Below are 24,068 nucleotides of genomic sequence, written 5' to 3' on the forward strand. Positions count from 1 at the left end.
ATAATAATATAAATTATAATAATGTAAGACTATAAGTATCAATAAATAAGTTGCTCTATGTAGTTTACGATTGTATACATCTTGGCAAAAGAAAACCTTATATTCTGGGGTTCCAATGAGTCTACAGTGACAGACAAGTCTCATACTGATCCCTAACCTGCTTGTCCCGATAAGGAATGTATGAGTCTATCATTTGATTGAAAATATTTAAATTTTATTCTTTCTGTGTTGTTAGTTATGAATCCATACGCTCTTCTTTCTGTGTCTTCTGTTTCTCACTATTGTTGTAATTTTCTAATAGTAAGATTCTTGTACTTGTCGACATTTTAGTTGCTCGGATTTGTTCGTCTTTCTTCATCCAGTATTTAACTGCATTTTCTTTAATGAACAAACCGGCCGGAGTAATATCCACTTTAGCAGTGGATGCTAGTATAGATATTGTCCTATAGGCGCCAGTGAGTCTTAACAAAATTGTGCATCGTTGTGCTGCATCAGTCGTCTCCTGTTATCTTTAATTGTTTAAAGATAGATCTAGACACAGTTCTGTTGCCTAATATTAAGTTAAAGATGATGTTATTATATCCTATTATTGGCATACAGAACCTATTTTGAGTTATGTCTATAATTTTATGAGATACTTTTCTTTTAATTATCATTTTTATATTAGAGTTTTAATTCCTTTCATCATCTATGATTATACCTAAGTATTTAAAATTCTTTCACTTTTTGTATTTTGATTATTATATTTTATTGTTGGATTTCTGGTTAATTTTTCATTTACTATTAGGTATTTTTGTTTTGTCTAACTCAAAGTACTACTCACTTTCAGATGGAGATTTTTGTTGGCTGCTTTTAATTCACGTGACAACCATCATCAAACTTTTTCACACCTTACCGACTGCACGGACGACAGTGGTATGATGTATACCTAAAGCGTCTAGAATGGCTAGAACATTTTTCCGAGTGTCTACTTCTACGATATTATGATGTCGGTCGGTGCCCACAGGACTCACTTCAAAATGCTCTGTCGCCAGTTTGAAGTCTGACAAACCAATGGCGAATAGTGCGTTCATTCAGCACTGCTGGTCCAAATGTACTGTTAATGCTTTTTGCAGCTTGCTGTGCAGAATGTTCTAGACTGAATTCATAAAGAAAAATCACTTGCAATTGTGAAAACCTCATGGTGCACTTTCATGAGACTTCATTAAAAAATGCATTGTCTGAGTACCTCAACCTGTTTGCTGGACGTGCAATGAATGTGTTACTTAGTCCAACACTGTTGACTTGTAAAGATGTTTCACACCAAAGTGAACACTTTATTCTCACCAACTTAACATTTGCTAAAAAAAACTACAATATGAATTCCCATTGTTTCCGACAAAACATCTTATTCATTATTATTAACGTAACTCTCACTCATTTCGGATTCTTTTCTTTTTCCTTCTTTCTATAACTGAATATAAAGATGGTTAAAAAAACGAACGAAATAGAAGTTTCAGTGAGGGCTCTATACATATACAAGTACTGAAATTTAAGTAGACTTTACTTAAATTTTAAGTTAGTTCGCCACCACTTACCTACCTAGTCAAATTGTAAAGTACTTAAAATAAAAAGAAAATAAATAAATAAAAACTTTTTCAAATTAGAGCTATAAATCAGAAGTAGTTTTCTGTCATACTGGTATCTTACGAATATCACCTATGATTGCTTTAGACTGGAACGGATTTCCATCAAAGCTTCTATCTTTATTGCTTCTTAAATAATACATTATCAAATGTTGATTATATCAGCTTGTCTAAAAAGTATTGTGCCTTTTGCGCACGACACAGCATTAATGTCCTTAATCGTTGGGTATATGAATCACAGCGGATCAGGTTTAATGTCATTTGACAGCTGACAGTTGAAGAAAGTAGATGATAAAAGTGTTGGAAATTTTCAAGCACATTTAAGGTATTCCATAGTGAAGATGAATGAACTTCCCGCAAATCTGCGCTAACATTTCACAATTTTATTTTGAAAAAGGTACAAATGCTGCGCACGCGTGTGAAGAAATTTCTGCTGTTTGTGGAAGGTACGTCGTCAAAAGCAATAGCCAGCAGATGGTTCAGTCTCTTTCGTTCTGGAAACTTCGATATTCAAGATGCTCCTCGTCGTGGGCGATCAATTACTTAAAGGAAGACGATATTCTGGCAAACGTCGAGCAAGACCGGAATGTAAGCACTCATAATATAACCAACAACCTAATCACCCATCACCAAACAGTGTTACACTATTTGCAGAAGGCTAACTACAAAAAGAGGCTCAGCATTAGGGTGTCACATGATCTGTTCAAAAAACATTTATTCGATCAAATCTCTACCGAAACGTACCGAACTCGAGCCATTTCTGACGCCAGTGATGCAAATTGGACAGCCTACGTGGAAAACAACGTGGGAAAAAGAGCGTGATCGAAGCCAGAAGAAGTTTCACAATCCGTGGCAAAGATCACATTGGCGCCCAGAAAGGTTGTGGTGTGAGTTTGGTAAGATTGAAAGGATATCGTGCATTACGAGTTGGTGCCGCTGGATAAAACGACAGCCTCGGACCTATACTGTCGATAATAAGCACCAGTGCACCTAGCAATTCAAAACAAACGGCAGGAAATGGTCAACAGAAAGGCTGTTGTATACCACGCTGAGTGGTTTCAATTGATTCACAGTATACCTCGGACCTGACATCATTCGACTATGATTTGCTTAGATGTCTAGCGAACTCCCTGAAAGGTATGGTGTGAACTTAATTTCAAAACGAGTCTGTGAAAACCACGTGTTATAATTTTTTGAGTAAGAACCACAGAAGTTGTATAGCGACTGGATTATGTGTGTTACTGGAAAAATGGCAAGTCATCGACCAAATTAGTTTATATATTAGTTTCAAATAATAATAAATGTATTCTCAATTTTGATCTCCAAAAGCTCAATAGATTTTAGGCAACCTCATATAAAGAAAATAATAAGAAATTGACAATTACCTTTAGGAACAGAATACTCCTTCTTGTCATAAGAAAATTCAAACGAATATAGCAAGTTATAATGAGATACTCCACAATCTCCTGCGTCAAATCCACATTCTTTTGTGTTGCAGTTCTGAAAGAAGAAGAAGAAGAAAACAGAATATTGCATACAAACTTCTCCACAGTACGTCATATTTTAGAAAATAAAAACATATGAGGCGGCTACGTAGTAATGTCACTGCTGCATTCGTAAGACAAAATGCCTTAACGTAATTTAAGTTGGATTATTCGAGAAAATATGCGAAAAGTACATTTTGCTGTTTCTAAAATAATATTTATTTATTGAATTTATATATATATACTAAATATATAATTTGACGCACGTTAATGTAACTTGTAAACTTAGTTGTTTAGTCACAATAAAAAGGTAGTTCGTTGCTCTTCAAAACTATCATTGATTGTTTAAAAAGTCATATTAAACTTAAACTTTTCGTTGACAACTGTTAGCAATTTGAAGACATAGATAAGAAAATGTTTTAATCAGAATACGATGTATTGAACTTAATTACTAGGGCAACCCAAAAGCATATAAAGCATAACAGAAATTTACACATATGGTTGGTACCTTGAACATGGTTGTGGTTTTCTAAAAGTCCAGAAGAAACTAATTTTAAAAGCATAATTTTAGATAATAAAGCATAATTTAAAATATATACCACAATTCTTGGAAAATTATGTTTAACTCAAGTTTAACAAACTGTATTAATATTAAAAACCAATGTTTACAATGCAAAATCATTGAGAACATGACAATGCAACAATGAAAAGCCTATTTTTATTTCTGTAAACATTTCGGTGTAATCCTTTGATGTGTAGAAAAGAAAAAAGGAAAAGATGGAAAAAACTTTCAGCCAACAATGAATAGTGCACAAGAACGCCACACTATATTGTTATGTGTACCTCTTGAACTTGAGCATTTTCTGTACTTTTTGGTGGCATCTTTTACTTTTCCTTTCTGTATATATGCATCTCTAAGTGCACACAAGTGATAGAAAAAACTGACTCCAGTAAAGCATATCTCTTTACAGTGCATTAAGTAGAAAGTTCATTAAATACGAAAGAATCTGGTTGCATAAAATATTAATAAATAGATCAAGATATTTAGAATATTTAATGTATAGTAAATATTATACAATATACACGATTAATGTAAAACAATGATTGAAATTAACAATAAAGCATAATTTGAAGAAAATAAAGCATAATTAAACAAAAAATAAAGCATAATGTGGGTTGCTCTATTAATTACATATGACATAAAGAAATTTAAGTATTTAGAAACATCTTTGATTCTTCACAGAATATATATCTTAAGTCTTTGAAATCTTTCTTCAATAACCGGTAATAAAGTGAAGGCGTCAACGATGTTATTAAAAAATCCTCCCCGCTGGTCTAGTGGCTAATACACGCGCCTTTGATGCACGTGATCCCAGCTTTTATTTCCAATGGGAAAGCCTCGAAATTTGAACGTATTGCAGTGGTTTGGACTCCACTGTAAACTGTAGGGCCGCGTTTCATAAAGACTCGATGCTGAAAAGGGATTCTAAACTCTAGGTAACCAATCAATCTTATTTCAACTTTTACTCATATCGATGTTATGTTTCGTATCTTTTAAGGGGTTTAGAAAAACACGATGTTGGGGCATATTCGTATATGGCATTCGGAACACGTTCTTTCCTCTAGTATGTCTTCCTCTTCGTCACTTATGCCTAAAGTACTAAAACATTTTAAGTCCAATTACAAGTCTTTCCTTCAAAATCTAAATTTATTTTTATATATATATATATAACTTAGAACGAGTGATGGATTATCTTCCCCATTATAAATTGGTATATTTTTCAGCTGCCTATCTACTATCTACGAAATATCTACTTTTTATTTAAGTTTATTGCTTATTATGAAAATTAATTGTCTGCATTATTAAATGTTCTTTTGTGTAGTGATACGACGCCACGCATGGAGTGTTAATTAATGTTTAAGAATTCAAACTATGATTTCTGAATCGCAAAAATTTAGGACATCCTCCCTTCCAATAAATACTGCATCACAATCGTTCTGTTTGTTTCAGCTCACAATTATCTTGTTTATAACATTGAAACATAACAGCTTCTGCAAGCAGCAGTAAGAGAGGCAGGTGGTCAGGCTTGCGAACTTCTGTAGAGTGTACACAATTATTTTTAAAATACAAATCAAGGTATCAATACTGGTAAGACTATCCAAGACTTTGGATTGATTATTTTAACAAAAGAAACACTGACCAAAGCTTCAAACCCACTATATTTTAAACTATAATATATAACGGTTTCGGATATCTAACATATCCTTTCTCAGACACTATATAACATAAATGAAAATTCAGACATATATATATAGTCACTGTTATGAACAATTTTTAAAATTCTTTTAACAAACATATATATAGTCATTGTTATGAAAAAGTTTAAATTCTATTAACAGACATATATATATAGTCATTGTTATAAAAAAGTTTAATTTCTATTTGCTGAGGCCTTCATCAGTTTATCTCTTCTTACCTTCTTTATCCAATCTGCTTCTTTCCACTTCCTTATTATCATTCTTGTCTCCATCTCCAATACTTCCGTCTTATCCCAATTAATATCTTTCTTCCTCCTCACATCGTCTTTATGCTGTTTTATCCTTTCTTTAATTCTCTTTCCTGTCTCTCCTACATATGACATATCGCAGTCCTCACACCATACCCTGCTGATGACTCCTTCTTCCTCTTCATTAATCTTTTTGGTGCCTTTTCTATTCTTTCTCTTTATTGATCTTATTAAAGTTTCTCCACTCTTTCTATAAGTTCTGACCCCTCCTTTCTTTAATAACTTCTTAGTTTTTCCATTTCTTCTCCCATACCTTCTATACCATGCCACTTTCCACTCTCGTCCTCTTCATTCTCCTTTCTTCCTCTCTTCCTCCTCCTGCGTTCTTCTTCCTTCTTTAACTCCTTTCTGCTGTAACCATTCTTCTCTAACTGTCTGAGAATTTCTCTATGCTCTCCTTTCTTCCTTCCTCTTCGTTCTCCAGCATTTCTATTCTTCTTATCATATTTGTTATGAAATTTCTCTTCGTTCTCTTATCCACGTCGCTCCTCTCATGGCAGAACACCCCCGCTGAGCTTTATCATAACAATGACTACATATATGTCTGTTAAAAGAATTTAAAAATTGTTCATAACAATGACTATATGTCTGTATTTTCATTTATGTTATATAATGTCTGAGGAAGAATATGTTAGATATCCGAACCTGTTACATATTAGATTTTAAAATATAGTGGGTTTGAAACTTTTGTCAGTGTTTCTTTTGTTAAAATAATCAATCCAAAGTCATGGATAGTCTTGCTATTGAAGTGACTCCGAGACTGAAAAGGAGTATATACATATTGAAAGATAGGAGAAGAAGGGAGATAGTGAAGATACAGCAAATATGGTTCCTGAAAAAGTGTTTGGAAGAAGAAGCAACACCAAGAGGCCTCAGGATATTGAAGAAAGGAGTGGAGCACAGATCAGTGAGGTTTAGGAAAGTACTAAAAAGGCCGAAAAAGAACTAGTGTGGAGTGTAATTAGAAGAAAGAAAGAATAACGAAAGAGTAGAGAGACTACAGAGAGAATAAGAAGTGAAATAGTAGACGAAATGACAGTGTTTGTGAGAGAAGTGGTTATGAAGAGTTTGAAGAAATGGGAGAGAAGTTTTGAAGAAAAATGAAAGAGAGACTGATGAAGAAAGGGAGAAATTTAGGATGGTATAGAGGACAAAAGCAGGGAAAAAGTGAGGGTAGTGGTATTGGGGGATGTGAGAATAACGGAAGACGAAGAAGAACTTCTTAGTTTATGTCACAGATTCAAGGTGAAAGGAGGGAGGTAGACTTTAGAGAGCTGATTTACTCAGTAGAAGAGGCCTTAGCGGACATTAAAGAAGAAGAACAAAGAGAGAAGATAAGAAGGAGAGCGATTGCGGTAATGAAGAACAGCATGAAGAAAAGGAGCAAAGAGAATGTGAAGAAGGAAGAAAAAAAGGGGCCTTATGATGTTGAGAGGTAGGAAGGACATAGTAATAGAACAGGCGGACAAGGGTAGAGCAGTGGTAGTTATGGAGAAACAATGATATAAGAAGAAACTGGAAGATTTATGTGACGACACATATGAGGTTATAGGGGATAAGGACATGAAGGAAGAGGATCTATTGAAGAAAGTAATGAAAAAGGGAAGAGGTTTCAAGAAATGGATAAAAGTACAAGGAAGGATACCAAGAATGAAAGGTTTCCCAAAATTACACAAGAAAGAGGTGAAGCCCGTACTAGACTGTAGAGAGAACTACTGGGAGCCACTAGAGAAGGAGTTGAAGGAGATTTATGAAAGCATAAGAGAAGGACAAAAATCGAGTAGAGTGAAGAACACAGAAGAAGCCAAGGAAGTATTAAAGAGAGTGGAAATTAGTGGAGGCAAAACACTTATGTTTAGTCTTAATGTTAAGGCTATGTTCCCGAGCCTTAGTAGAGAGTTGAGTTGATTTTAGTTTAGCGTCCCTTTCAGCAGCGAGGCTATATGAGACGTAGACCTACTGATTAACGTGGAATCCGAACCACATGAGCTTCCGCCGGGAATCGAACCCGGGTCTCCCACGCCAAAGGCGCGTACGCTAACCGCCTAGCCACTAGGGAGCTCTGCCTTAGTAGAAATCGATAATAAGTGTTATAGAGGAAGAGATGGGAAGTAATAGTAGAAAAGGATGGACAAAAGAGAAGGTAGTTAAGGCTTTGAAGGTAATATGAGAAAACAGTTATGGTATACTAGGGGAAAAAGTGGTAAAAATAAGACAAGGAATCAGTATAGGTTCGAAGCTGAGCCCAGTACTGGCAGAAATAGTTATGAACAAATGGGAGAAAAAGGTGAAAGAAGAAGGGGATAAGAACTTACTCATGTTTTGTAGGTATGTGGATGACTATCTAGGCTTGTGGAAAGGGATTAGGAGACAATTAGAAAACTTCAAGGACAGTGTAGAGGATAAAGAAAAAGGCATAAGATTGGACATGGAGTTGGAAGAAAATGGAAGAATAAACTTTTTAGACAAGACAATAATAAAACAAGGAGAGGGGCTGATTACGAAGTGGTACCAGAAAGAGTGCTCAGCGGGGGTGTTCTGCCATGACAGGAGCGACGTGGATAGGAGTACGAAGAGGAAGGAAGGAAGGAGAGCATAGAGAAATTCTACAGACAGAGAAGAATGGTTACAGCAGGAAGGAGTTAGAGAAGGAAGAAGAACGCAGGAGGAGGAAGAGAGGAAGAAAGAAGAATGAAGAGGACGAGAATTGAAAATGGCATGGTATAGAAGGTATGGGAGAAGAAATGGAGAAACTGAAGAAGTTATTAAAGAAAGGAGGGGTCAGAACTTATAGAAAGAGTGGAGAAACTTTATTAAGATCAATAAAGAGAAAGAATAGAAAAGGCACCAAAAAGATTAATGAAGAGGAAGAAGGAGTCATCTATAGGGTATGGTGTGAGGACTGCGATATGTCATATGTAGGAGAGACAGGAAAGAGAATTAAAGAAAGGATAAAACAGCATAAAGACGATGTGAGGAGGAAGAAAGATACCAATGCCATATACAAACATGTTAAGGAGACTAATCACAGAATTAATTGGGATAAGACGGAAGTATTGGAGATGGAGACAAGAATGATAATAAGGAAGTGGAAAGAAGCAGATTGGATAAAGAAGGTAAGAAGAGATAAACTGATGAACTGGACAGGGGGGTTACCTATTAATGAATTATGGCAAAGAAGTTTGGATAGCGTGGACAAGAAGAAAATAAAAAAGGCCCTTATAATAATCAAAAATGGCGGAATGTAATTGGTTGGAAAGTGAACACGGAGACTTAAGGGACTGCATGAAGGCCTCAGCAAATAGAAATTAAACTTTTTTCTATAACAATGACTATATATATGTTTGTTAATAGAATTTAAACTTTTTCATAACAATGACTATACATATGTTTGTTAAAAAAATTTTAAAGAATTGTTCATAACAATGATTATATATGAATGTCTGTATTTTCATTTATGTTATATAGTGTCTGAGGAAGGATATATTGGATATCCGACACCGTTATATATTATAGTTTAAAATATAGTGGGTTTGAAGCTTTGGTCAGTGTTTCTTTTGTTAAAATCAATACTGGATCGTGCCTTAGGAATTTTGCAGTGAACAACATTGGATGCGTCTGTTTTCTAAGGATTTTGTCTTTCCTTCAGTCATACTTTACATTCCACTAACTATTTCTTTATGATCTAATTTTCTTTACCATTGTCTCTTTAGTCTAAAGAGCATGATTGTAAACGTTAAAACTACAATTTGTTATAATCGTTGAGTAGACTAGTAATAATAGTTTCCCTCAGTTGGCAATACTGCAAGTGAAATCTGCTTTTCTACCATGTTACGAGGGTGGGTGCACAGTTTCCCCTCAACAACCCGTACAGAAGGTAGTTTTGTACGTAGTAACCCCATACTACATATTTATTGCATGTAATCTGTTTCCTGGTAGTATAATTTTCGTATGAATTTAAAACCGTTACTTTTATGATACTTACTGAATCACAATATTTATCAGCCAACCAATCGTTAGCGCAATGAGGTGTACAACCTGTTTTTTCCATTTCCCCAGCCCAGTGATCGAAGCTATCCTCTGTGTCCAAAACGACTAAGCCTCCTCTTCGACAGTCTCCGCCGTCCCACATACAATCGGAATTATTGCACGCCTTATCACAGTAACCATCAGCTATCCAACTAGACGGACAATCCTCATGGCACTCAGGAATTGGCCAGGACAAATACACCTACAAACGATAACAATGCAAAATGAGCTAGAATGTTATGTTAACTATTCAGAAGTACGACTACTATGAACTAAGCTTAATTGCTAATAGTTCCTGTTTTATTTTTATTATTTTAGAAATTTTCAGCCTCAAACAGAAATAATGACGTCACGGAACTGATGCGCTAACTCATTCACTCAGTTAAACGTGCCCCATCTGGCCAATCACAGCCCTTCATAGGGTATAGGTCAAAGGAATTTGATTTAATATGAATTTTCCTCCTGTTGGTGTTTTGCTTACAAAATGTTTGTCATTCAGCTTCATGTTTTATGTGTAGTTGGAACATTGCACTTTACACATTTTATTTACCGAGCATAAATTTTACGATATGTAGCAAATTCAAGTTAAACATTAAAAACAACCTTTATAATTGAAGGTCAATTACGTTAAATAAAATACAATAAAATGCGTGTAGATATAAATTACGGAATTAATGGAAAAACTAGCCCTTTGACTAGTGTTGTTCTCGTGACAAAATATAAGGTTTTCTGGCCTCGTCTCGATTCTTGAAAATATTTCTCATCTTGTCTCGATTTTCTCGTATTGTTTTGTAAACTTATGCCTTGATTTTTCATAATTTCTTCTAGAACTTAACACAAAACTTCTGCATCATGAAGGGTCCATTAACGGTGTAAAATAACAACATTTAAACCATATTAATTATTGGAGTAGATTGTGAAATGACTTGCGTATCTTTAAATGTTGATAAATGCTCTTCGTTGTTTTTGTACAAACACTTTATCAATTTGTAGTTTTTATACTATGAATCATGCAACACTAAAACAGTGTTTGAGGTCTAAGACTTGGGTGAACTAGTGTTACCCACGAGAATCACGAAATTTCTCGTCTTGTCTAGAAAACGAGATAAATATCATGTTTCTTCTCGAAATTGAAAATTTGCTTCTGTCTCGTAGGTAACACTACCCCTTACGTGCGCTATTCTGATTAGAAAACTGTAAAATGTGTGTCAATTGCGAAACACATCCCTAAATCTTATTTTCTTATTACTCATAAGGAATAAACGTCTTTGTTCAGAGCACAAAGATGAATCGAAGATTTAAAACGACATTCAGAAAGAAACAGAAAGCAATTTCAAATAAACTTGAACAAAATCAAATTGTTGAGGCATCAGCTAGTTTGTACTAACAACAGAGCGAGAATAAATTTTTGGGCTAATATATAGAAAGAAAATATACTTTCGATGTCTCGTCTTGCTGAAATAACACAAAAAGAAATATTTTTCCTTCAGGAGAGTGCGCTCCCCCTTCTGGATCCGCCACTGATTGCACTATTATTACCATCAACTTATTTTCACTATTTAATGATATACAGTTCTAAAGTACTTACAATAAAATAAACACATTACTTGGGAGCACTCTCCTTCTTGCAAATAGCATTGACATACATTCTCTGAAAATTCTTTATGTTGTTATCTACAATATATCAAAGAAGAGAAACTTGTTTTCTCCTGAGAACACAAACCACGACAACTGTAACAAACTCAATTTTAAAGGTACAAATTCACAAAGGTACAAATTTAGGTATAATTAATTATAGAACAAACATATTAGAACGTTGTTCTTTGTCAATGCCACTTGTAATGCACAGTTAAAATAAAATTGAAAGTTGACAAAAGAATGTTATGGGGAAAATGTTTCTCGGTGACTTTTGAGTATAAAAGACTTATAGGATTTATTTGATATTGAACAGTTTCAACAATGGAAATATTAACTAGTTCAATATCAAACAAATGGAAAAACCTTTAGTACACCGAAAGAAGGAGACTGTTTTTATATATAAAGCGAAAGAACTATCTATTTCTATAAGTATATTACAAATTTTTAATTCTGTTAAAAATGAAGCACGCAAACTTTGCCCACACAGAAAAGCGATTTTCTATTTGATAAAGTTACTCAAACGATGGTCAGACAGTCAAGTAAATTGTAAATGAATAGTACTCATAAGCACTCTTTACGAAATAATTACAAGGAAGAAAAATTTATACACATTAGTCGAATCCACGGATATACTTGGCAAGCTTCCAAATATTCGTAGTTTATTTTGAATGTTCGAAGCTGTATCACATATAATATCAACTTCTCTAAACACATTCCAAAAACTGAGGGATATGCACTTTCTTAAAGGAAAAAGAAAGAAAGAAATACTTTTTACGGTCACATTGAAAATTCGGAAATATTGAAATATTGAAATGACATTTGATAAGTGGTTAACGAAATTCTATTTTTGTACACAAAATGATTCTCTATGACGTTTTCACGAATAAGATAAACTTCAGTTACCTCTATGCTAGTGTCATCTCCTTGAATGTAAACTTACACACAAAATTTAAAAAAAAAAAAATCCTTCCTTTAACTTAACATACCATTTCAGTTTCTGTAGTGCTACAAGCGGAAAGCCACACAAACTGTCAGCTAGAATGGTCAATTATATGATGCGTACAGACCCGATGATCATTCTATTACGAAATTAATGTTCTAACCATTAAGTCACTCTGCTCTATTATGTTGCTTATTGTCCCATAAAAGAAAGAAAACAAAATCTCTTATACCGTATACTTCCATAAATACATGAAAGTCAAATTTCTATTAAACCTGAAAATTACCACTTACTTTCTGACCATATTCTTGTGAATAGAAATCATCTGGCCAAATTTCTTTTCCAAAGAAAACGTCATCATTCAGGTACAGAAACTTTTTGGACAAGCCTGGAATTCTGTTTTAAAACACACTTTAAAAATATAAAAAAAAAACATATTTCTTTAATGATGAAACATTACACATATTATTAAAATATGATTAGAAGTATGTACGCATTAGTACAGTGATGAGCAGACCTTATTAAGAGGGGCCCAAAGAAAAAAAAAAGTTTTGGCGAGCCATTATAATTTATTTAAAACAACAATAGTGCATTTTAGAAAATTTTTGTAATGCTAAGCCCTATTAAAGATTGTGAAGGAGACTGTGATAATTTCAATTGTGAATGAATTTCTAAAAGTTTCTCCTAATTCTTCGAACTGGGATGTGCTGATCTTGTCGCGGGCCGAAGTTTGCCCATCACTGCACTAGTATATGCTACGTGATGTAATATCACTTACTTTCCATTAAAGAAAATATGAGTCAGTTAATTGCACTATAATTTACCTTATACTTAATTTTAATATTTGTTTGTTATTAGCCATTACAACTACACTATGAGGTACATGTAAAAAAAAAAAAAAAAGTACACAAGGTTGGAACTACTGATAAAGTTGAGCATCTGCAGGAATATAGAATCGTACGAGTAGCAGTGCTGCGTACGTACGAGTAGCAGTTAAGATAAAATAGCTGCCGTGATACAAAATCCCACCAAATGTGAAATGAGATCTGTCACGATTTCTGAACGCCAAACGACAGAATGCAGCTATCGGAAATTGTGTGCCATTTACGGACCGACAGTAATGAGCGAAGGGAAGATCACGTAATGGTGCAGAGTTTCGTCAAGAGCGTTCAAATGTTTATGCCTATGCGCGTAGGGGAAGGTTTAGTGTTCAGATAGACGATCTGATGGAAGCGTTAAGAGGCCTCATCACTGCGAAATTAAAATACCGCTAATTTTACAGTAATTATGTGATATCTTCAAATAGATAAAAGATAATCGAAAAGTGCAACAAGACCTCCCTAGACAATATTATTCTGCGTGAGATACCGTTATCATGACTCATTTATCTGCTTTCTATTTCCAGTCATTTAGAAAATTGGCATTTATTTTCGCGTTTCTAAATAACTGCAAACGGAAAGCTACTAGGTGACTCGTGATAACAGTACCTCATGCAAAATAACATCGTCTAGGGAGGTCTTGATCCACTTTTCGATTATCTTTTATCTATTTGAAGATATCACATAATTACTGTAAAATTAGCGGTATTTTAATTTCGCAGTGACACGGACTCTTAACAAGAAAATGCCATCTAAGCGCTGATTCTCAATACCTGAACTTGCCAAAGATTTGCAGAAGTGTCTGCGGAAACTCCTTATTGCATCGGAGTGTGACTGACAAGATCAGTAAACACAAACTGTGCAACGTGGGTGTCAAAAGTGCTGACAGACGCCAGCAGAAAGCAAAGAACAGCTGTATGTGATTTTTTTGGGCTCGCTGGGAGCTAATTTAATGGAAACTGAATCACGTATTGATTTTTTTTTTAAAAATTATCGAATGAAGTTCAAAGAGTGAAAGTAGATCGGGAATCAAACCCTGATCTTCAACTTCCGGGCTAGTGTGCTAACTCCTACGCAATATAGTCCACTTTTGACCAACCACACACTTCCAATTCTGAAGTCTGTGCTCAGCTATGTCATTTAGTGTCTATATTACTTATCATCTATGATAGTTGGATATTAGATATTATTTCAATTCTCCGGCTCGCGCCAAGTGAACTTTGTGGTGGACAAACACCGTGTGCGTGGGTTTCCTAGGAGTTCTCTCGTTTCCTCCCACTTACTTCATTCCATTTCATTCATTTCTCATCATCACTGTCTCCTTTAGCCTAACCGGCATAAGTGGGACGTAAAACTCAAAGATTTCATTTTCATTTTCATTATTTCAATTCTAAATTATTCTTTATAACATTAAGTGTTCATTAATAATAATAATAATAATAATAATAATAATAATAATAATAATAATAATAATAATAATAATAATAATAATAATAATAAAACGTGGGCCGACAAAGCACATTAGGAGTTGTGATATAGTCCATATGATTTACATGCCTGAGCACCAACCTTAAAAATGAAAATGTGTGCCCAGTCAAAAACCGGACTCGATAATGTTAGTGCAGCATAAACATGTTAAGCAGGAAACATGGGTTCGATTTCTGGTCTAGACTCGCACTTTTCACTCTTTGAATTTCATTAAATTCGTAATTATTGAGTGTAAGGAAAGTCAGTTACCTCCATTTATTATAAGTAATGTAGTCTTAATAAACTTTAGAAAGTACATTATTAAATAGAACATACAGTAATTTTCATATGTGACAGTGACGCACACTAAAAGAAATGAAGAAATCATCTATTAATGTAAATAGTAATTCGTTTACTTTTCCTTATACTTACTCATTCATGTATTGGCACGATTTTTCTTATCATTTATAACATCAACTAATTCATGCACTATTGAGAATGTTTGTAGCGCACCAAATGAAATTATTATGTAAAATTTCACCAAGATTTCTTTTCGGGAATTACCAGATACATGATTAAGTTTCCAAATATGAACAGTCTTCATCTGTTTGAAGTCCTTCTTGAACTCCATTATTACTTTCGGGTAGAACTGAAGATGTTTCAAGATAAAGACGAATAATCCAAGTTTCTTTATTAATTTCATTTCTCTTTCTCTGAATGAGTGTATACCTTGTTTTTGATTAGTTGAGTGTCTTCCCTAATTATTCTGCAAATCCCTATTGTCATATTATTTTCTACCATTGTGGATGAAATTTTAAATAGGAAAATACAAAAAACCTTCCGGAATCTGGTATGTTTTGTTTAACTGTATAAATATTAAAGCAAAAGTTGTATCAATACCCTACAAATATAACAGACACCGCTCACATAAAAAACTTAAAATACATAAATAATGTTTATGTTTCATATAAGAAATTGCCTTATCAAAAGTTTTCATTAACATATTGTTACAAGAAGTTGTTAAAATTAGAGTACCTGTGTAAATGACTTTCTATGGCCGGACTGCTGAAGGTTGGTAAATGAGATTTGTTTGGAAAAATTTCATCATGGGTAACAATTGTCATTCTTGGGTTGTCCAAATTAAGCCAATATGGAATTTGTCCATTAGTAACAATAAATACATGGCGTATCCATGGAGCATACTTCTCTACTGATCTCAATGAATACCTAAGTTCCTACAGAGAAATGTAATTGTGAATCTGTGTTAGTTGTAAGAAATTATATACAAAAAGACTACATAGAAACAAACCTTATATAAAATTACAATTTAGAAATACAGTAGAACCCCTCTCGTCCGCCACTCAGGTTGATCCGACCGTGCTCGAGCCGAACTTGTCCCGACTCGTCGGTGATTCACGAGGCCCATTGTCGTTTACTGCCATCGCGGCATTGTTGTTTACTTGCTCTTACCGCATTTCCGCTTTAGTGCTCAGTCATCACTTGTGTCGTTTCGTTTTGAGGTGTGTTTTCTGTACTGTATTGTGCAGTTTTAAGTGCTTATTGTTCGTTTGTTTTTACTGTAGAGAATAATACAGTCTTTTTTGAGTTCAAAAATTTATTATACTATAAATCCGTATTTTTCCATATTTTATGATAATCCGACCTTTTTTGCGTTCCGCCCATACTCCCAGTCCCGAAGGTGACGGATTAGAGGGGTTCTACTGTACAAGGAAATAACCTAATTAATTTCGAATTGGAAATATTTTATGAAACCACCTTAACTGGTGTCGAATTACAGACATCATCAGTGGCACATCATTTAAGAAGACATGTGAAGATTACATAATAATTTAATAAGTAAACAAAACAAGCAAAGTATTTTTTTTTAAGTGACAAATCAACAAAGTAACAGAAAACATTTTTTAAATAGTGTTTGATTTCATCGGTTACATGTTATTAATTTTTAAAATTATTTATTTGAATTAGTATTTAGCTGATTTGTTAAAATATTAAATTTTCCAAAAGATCCTAAAAATACGCCAATGTTGATGTTTGTAATTCAGCATATGAAGAAAACATTCATAAAATGCTTCCCTATTCCGGATTTAAGTCTCTTCCTTTTTATATTGCATTGCGTATCAGACAAAAATATAACTTATTAATTTAATAAAGCCATAATTATGAGCTAGTATTTTCATTAATTACATTATACGTTTTCAACTTAATGTTTCAGTACGCCTATTTCAATTCGATCAAGTGCGAATATTTTTTCAAAATGTATTTGATATGCAGTAATGTAAATCATATCTTAGTTTTAAGAAATGACAAGTTTTGCTAAATAAATACTAAACTGCAAGTTAGCGGAAGTTGATCAAATTGTGAAATTTTTTTTCCTATCCCTACACAGTATTTGTAAATTATTTCATACAATTAGGTCAATCTTTAGACTACATTCCTATTGTACAAAGAAACACATTCAAATAATTCTCAATAATATTAATAATAATAATAATAATAATAATAATAATAATAATAATAATAATAATAATAATAATAATAATAATAATAATAATGAAAAACGAAAATTAGAGCAATTTTGATAAATATGATGGTAATGCAGAAAAGGTACAAGTAAGTTAAACATATACAGCTTAAACGAGAAATTACTTACAGAATATAAGTAATGACATTGAAATGAAATGAAATGTTTAAGTTTAACGTCCCACGCTTATGCCGGTTAGGCTAAAGGAGACGGTGATGGTGAATAATGAATGAAATGGTGGAATTAAGAAAGTGGGAGGAAACGGGAGAACCCTGAGAAAACTCACGAGCACGGTGTTTGTTCACCACAAAGTCTACATGCCGCGTGCTGGGATCGAACCAGGGATCCCAAGCACCGGAGGTGAACGTTCTACCACTGAGCCACCACGGCCCCAGTAATGACATTGACTATACAGGAATACTAAGAAGGTTAATTATTACTACAAATTCTACATAGTTTATTTTATTTTGTTGCATGTCTCTGAAATACGGTAGCTCATGTTATAGCGCTAACCCCTGCGAAAGGTCTGTGATTCTATCCAGATTAAGTTTATAGTGAACAACATAGTGTCGTCGGAATTCTACAGTTATCTTCAATTTCCATCATAATTCAATCTTTTCCAAACAATATACGTACTAGTTGATATCACTTTATATGTTTATGATAAAATGAAACATTATAAAATAAGACCTTCTAAATAATTATTAAATTTCATATAGGATGGGTAAATTGTGTTAATTTATATTACTTGATTAAAAATATGAACATTTACAAACGAAGAATACGAACATTTTAATTAATTATAATTATCATTTTCAAACGCAGAATACTAACGCCCTTGCACAAGAAAGAGCCGAACTAACAAAGTTGTAGCCTATAAAATTAGTAATTATTCCTCAAACGAATACTGGTATCTCTTCATTGCAATACGTACCTCCTTGTCCTCAAATCTTGAAGGAGAAAAGTCCTCAAAATTTTTAATCACAGGTAACTGTACAATTAAATATGCATTGTTTACACTTGCATATTTTCCATCGATTGTAAGGTTAACGGATGCCTACGAAAGAACATAATGAATATGAGACTAGTACAAAACATCAATTTTCATTTGTGAACTAGTTTCAATAGCTGCTTAGTAATAAATGAAACCTCTAGAATTTAATGTGACGTAGCCTACAACTAGCGACAGCTGTGTTTCCACCTTCAAATCAAAAATTTAGCAAATAACTTAAATTTTCATTGAATTTTTGTAACATTTTGATCTAAATGTATCATTGCTTAATTAATAATACCATTGCTTAATTAATAATACCAGATAAAAATAAATGTAAAAAAAGCCAAGAAAGACTGCAAGGATTTCCAGATTTTGGTCATTGTAAGAAACAGATGTAATTAAAACAAGTACCTACAATTAAAACCTTTGAATGTAAGGTCTCTATTTATTTATAAAATAGAACCAAAATCACCTGTGTCGTTTCTGAGAAAGTAATGTGAAAATAAACTCATCCCCAAAAGAAAACTTTTCCTTGCAATTTTTTTCATAAAAAATAATTTACACAATATAATAGAGTTATTAATGAAATAATTTTATGGAACATAAACAAAATGGCATGACTCGTTATTGTGAAAATCGTTCGAAAAAAAACTCACCTCCAAGAATAAACTACCCCTTGTACATGTTTCAATCCGGGTTTGCCCAAGTGGGCCCAGCCCGAAAAAAACACCGTTTTTTTTCGGGTTGGACCCACCTGAAAAAACCCACCTGGGTTTTTGAGCTTTTCGTTAGTATATTATTGGTACAACTAAGGAGATCACATTGGAAGTGATTTTTATCAGGTTTTGGACTTTCCTTGGGCGAATTAGGTGCTTTCATGTTAAGGTATACAACATTCAACGTAATACCTTTATAAAGTTCTGAATGCACTGAATGGATAACAATAATAATAATAATAATAAAAAGCCGTACCTTAGATTGAGATAATTATAGAACAAATTAATGTATGGATTGTGCTTATAGCCTATTTGAAGTAAAATTTGCAATTTTATATTTTAGAAAATGCTTTCCGTGAATAGTGTGCTCGCCCACTCGGCGACGCCGAAGGACGTTATCCCTCATAAATCTGATGGGTTTAGGGCCATAGATGTTGGTACTACTAGTAAATATGTAGTGTATTAATAAAACTATTACTATTATTTTTATTACCTTTGATGGTAACACAAGTATTCTTCAGTAAAGTTTGGTTTTCCAACAACAGTTTAGTTCAGTTATTTGTTGCTACTTTTCAAATAAGCATTCTGTAGAATCAACAGCAGCAATAGCATAAAAATTCTTATCAAATGTAAGAAGCTTAATGCTCGGAGTTCCGAAGAGTACGTAACGCTTACTATTTCAAGTGCTGAATTAAAACTTCCGTACTAGTGGAAGTTTCAATGTACTGTACAGTAAAGAAAGCTTGCATTTTCGATAAAAAAAAATAAATAAATAAATAAATAAATTAATTAATTAATAATAATAATAATAATAATAATAATAATAATAATAATAATAATAATAATAATAATAATAATAACCGTCGCGAAAGAAGTGCTCGGGAAAATCCCGCAATTGAACGCACAAAGCATCAGAACTGAATACTTCAACAATAAAACTATTTGAAAAAAATGAAATGAAATCTTTCAGTTTTACGTCCCACGATTTTGCCGGTCAGGCTAAAGGAGACGGTGATTATGAGGAATGAAATGGTGGAATGAAGAAAGTGGGCGGAAACGGGAGAACCCCGAGAAAAGCCACGAGCACGGTGTTTATCCACCACAAGGTCCACACGGCGCAAGCTGGGATCGAACCTGGGACCCCAAGCACCAGAGATGAATGCTCTACCACTGAGCCACCGCGTTCCTAATAAAACTATTTATTTTACGCTGTAAGGTATTTAGTTTCATTTAAGACATATTGAACATTTACTTTATGAAATATGAATTATACAGGGTGTTTCAGAACAACACCGACAACGTTTGGGAGATGATTCCTGATACAAAGATAAGACAAAAAGTATAGACCAACCTGGGTGCGCAAATGCTTCCTTTCGGAGTTGTAGGCTGCCGAAAATATAAAAGATGAACTTTAAAGGTCTATAGCGCCAAAACTATGGGACCTACCGTAGTCGGGTCAAGACTTCACTTAGGAACTAAGATGTGCACTATCCAAAAATACATGTTTCAGAATCCTGCGGTATTTACGCAACAATTTTTATAGAGGGAGTTTTGCTACAGGCATATAATTTGAAGTACTCACCAACTACCTCTATAAAAATTGTTGCGGAAGTACCGCAGGGTTCAGAAACATGTATTTTTGGATAGCGCACATATCAGTTTCTAAGTGAAGTCTTGACCCGACTTTGGTAGGTTCCATAGTTGTGGAGCTATGGACCTTTAAAGTTCATTTTTTCCTGTTTTCGGCCGATTATAACTCCGAAAGGAAGGATTTGTGCACCTAGGCTGATCTATACTTTTTGTCTTATCATGGTGTCAGGAATCACCTCCCAAACGTTGTCGGTGTTGTTTTAAAACACTCTGCATATTTGTTGATTGTTTTAAATTAATTTTCTGGGAGAACAGTCTTGCAACAAGTGCTCGGGAAATTCCCGTAATTGAACGCGCAAAGTATCGGAAGTGAACTTCAACAATAAAACCATTTATTTTACTCTAGAAAATATTTAATTTTATTTAAGACATTTTGAAACATTTATTTTATAAAACATGAGTTATAGATTTGTTTTAAATTAATATATTTGGTGTTCATATTTGGCGAATGTCACTGAGGCTATTGGGATGATTCGATCAACATTTGTTCGTTCGTCTGCCTGTACCACACATACAACAGGGTACCACTTTCCGTCTTTTAAGTTTAAATTTTCAGGGTACAAGCACGAGACACACTAAATTTCATGTACAGATTTTGGCGGCATACCAACATAAAATTTTAAAATGGTGGCCATTTCTTCAAAATAGCGGGTATCCACGCCGCAATTTTCGATTTTTTAAGTTGAAATTTTCCGAGTAGAAGCACAAGACACACTAAATTAACTGTATATATTTTGGCGGCGATCTAACGCAAAATTTCAAAATGAGGTCATTTTTCAAAACAGCAGTGAATAGAAAATTGTTGCAAGTTGTGACAATGATAATCTTGAATTATAAATCACATTTTAACACTTTTACCCCAAAGGCATTGAAATATTTCGAAGAAACCGAATTAAGCCCGAAAAAACCCATATGGACCAAGGTGGGTTGGGCTTTTTTTTAAAAAACGGGGTTTTTCAAACCCTGGTTTCAATACAAATGAGTTATGTCATATTGTCAATTTATTAACGAAAAATTTATGAAATATGAAAAAAAAAATCGCCAGAGTAATTTTTTGAGAAAATCGTCCCAAAAGACTACCAAGAATAAACTACTCTGGTAGATTTTTTCCAGCACAAATGAAATATTTAGTTATGAAATATGAATAAATGACATGACTCGTTATTGAGAAAAATCGCCCGAAAAAACTCACTTCCAAGAATAAACTACTCCTCGTAAATATGTCAGCACAAATGAGTTATGCCATATTTTCATGTTATTAATTAAATATATATTTATTAGATATGAGCAAAATGTATTCCCCAGTTGCCTTTCAGAAAATCGTCGAAAAAAATGCACCAGAGGTATCAATGGGGCTAAACTAGGACTTAAAAGACATTCGAAGTGCTGCTATTCATCTCAGCGACTCCGAAAGTATAGACTCTATATTAATATAGGTCGGTTTCGATCATTTTATATGTTACTCCCTTCGACCCTTCTTAGGTATGCTAGGTCATTTTACCCCTACTGCAGAATGAACTTCTGTCATCGAAACTGCTATCGCTAATCGCTAATTTACTATTTTAAAGTAAATGAAATATCTTGCCGAATTTCACATTTCCAGGAATAAAGTTAGCAAACCCCCCGAAACAAAATGGTAAATACGCCACTGCCCACCCCACTTCCCATAGCTGTGCTAGGGGGTCTTATCCCGACACTACTCTTTTTCAGACTGTAATATGTGTAGGAGGTTTGATTAAAATTGTTCCAGGAGTTCCAGAGATATGCTGGAACACACACACATACATCCATTTTTATTTATGCAAATACAGATGATACAGAGAGGGAGCAACCAAAGTTTCACCACTTCCATATACAAAAGTATTTCAGAGTATTGAACTAAAACACCTATAGAAAGAAGTTCTGTTCTGCCTTCTTTGCTTAAGAAAATTTAGTCTTTTAAAGTGACTTGTGCGGATTGTGAACTTCCTGTGGGCATGGTTTTGGGATTAGTGAGTTTTCTGTCTGGAACCACGATTCGATTTTGCATATTCTGTTTATACCTTCATGTTCTCTTTATGCCTTTGACTGTATTTCAAGAACGTAAATCCCATGCTGTAATGAGAATATTGAGAAGTAACCTCCGTAAGACAAATAGTTGCAGACAAATACAATACATACACTTACTTATTTATTGCTATAACACGATATTCTTAAATTGTATTTAACATTCTGTCATCGCTAGTGTTGGAGGTCACGCTTCGCTACCCTTGCGCTCACAGCTAAGAGGTATCGAAAAATGCAAAGTCCCAATCATCCCCTCCACTAGGACACATATCATGCTTTGTCAATTGTTATTTAAACTTGGGAAGATTTAAATAAAAAATTGATAGGCAACGTGGCCGATTACGTACGAGCTATCAAAGTATTAAAATTGGCTTAATTATTCTTTTTCCCTTTTTTTACTATTTATACTTATTGCGAGGGGTTGTTACTACATTTAGTATTATACTTCGATTATCACAACTTAATAACCTTCAAAATATGTAAGAACACTCCGTAAGAAAATAATAATGTTTACAACATTTACACAATATACGGCCGTTAAAATAAAAATATCAGATGTTAACTTTTGAGAATTTCAACTAACTATTCCTCTTTTTATCTTTTACAGTAATAATAGGTTGTGCACATTTATTTATATGTAAGTGGCTCGTTAAGAATGAGTTGTGCGTAAGCAATTGCGCGCTGTTACTTTTTTTTTTTTTTTTTTTTTCTACAATGGCACTTTACTAGCTGGCGTGCTAATTGAACGTATTATATTATTCTTTCACTATGACTTTTCAAACGATATTCCTCTGGCGATCCTAACGCTGGATTCTTCTTCTGATATCAGAAATGAAATTTTGTGGCTGCTTACAATTTTCTTCCGTGTTGTAACCTATGGCACGGCTTATCCTCTTCCACCGCTTCGGTAACGAGTCCTTCGAAGAATCCTGTAAACGCTACCTAAGATGATAGCATACTGAGTCCGGTCAATCGGCACTCAAAAACTTTTTCCAGACACCTGAGTAATTAAAACTGTGTTCCAACGTTGATCGTGATTAACTATACGAATTCACGATTAAGAACGTATGGCCTTTTAGCTTAACTTTCATGTATTAGGCCTATTGGCTGATAACTACTTCTTCGAGCCCTTTGTCGGGGTGGGTGACTTCACACACACGATTCGTAGTGGTTGCCCGACTTCCCTCCCGTGATGGGGGTTTCAATGTTCGTCGACCGACTGATTTGTGCTTCTTCTGGTCAGCGTGGGTCACGTGACTAGCAACCACTCACCCAATATAACATTGTCCACTATTGGTTTATGACCAAAAATTGTTTAATCACAAATTAGTTTAGATGTCACTTAGGCAACTGGGGTGACTTGCTAATTTTCGTTCTCACGGGAACTGAAGTAGAAAATGCCTCTCAGCAACTTTTCGAACAAAGAGTTATTGTTCTACGCACACACACATATAAAGACAAAGTTAATTTTGGCGTCTTTAGGTCGAAACCG

At 34.1% G+C, this 24,068-nt stretch overlaps 1 protein-coding gene across 1 annotated transcript in view; it reads right to left on the reverse strand.

Moving 5' to 3' along the window:
* Positions 1-3,010: 3,010 nt before the first annotated feature.
* LOC145676742 (N-acetylglucosamine-1-phosphotransferase subunits alpha/beta-like) overlaps positions 3,011-24,068 on the reverse strand; it is a gene marked incomplete at its 3' end in the record, with an annotated part of 50,654 nt that continues 29,596 nt past the window's right edge. The window contains exons 6-10 of the mRNA XM_081747552.1: positions 18,105-18,227; positions 15,664-15,863; positions 12,577-12,679; positions 9,662-9,907; positions 3,011-3,125 (exon numbers count right to left, since the gene is read on the reverse strand). Coding sequence (XP_081603678.1) covers positions 3,011-3,125; positions 9,662-9,907; positions 12,577-12,679; positions 15,664-15,863; positions 18,105-18,227 — 787 coding nt within the window. The remainder of the gene's footprint in view (positions 3,126-9,661; positions 9,908-12,576; positions 12,680-15,663; positions 15,864-18,104; positions 18,228-24,068) is intronic.

The sequence above is a fragment of the Thermobia domestica genome, unplaced genomic scaffold (assembly GCF_964235325.1).
Source record: "Thermobia domestica unplaced genomic scaffold, izTheDome1.hap1.1 HAP1_SCAFFOLD_321, whole genome shotgun sequence".
In the NCBI taxonomy this organism is placed as follows: Eukaryota; Metazoa; Arthropoda; class Insecta; order Zygentoma; family Lepismatidae; genus Thermobia; species Thermobia domestica.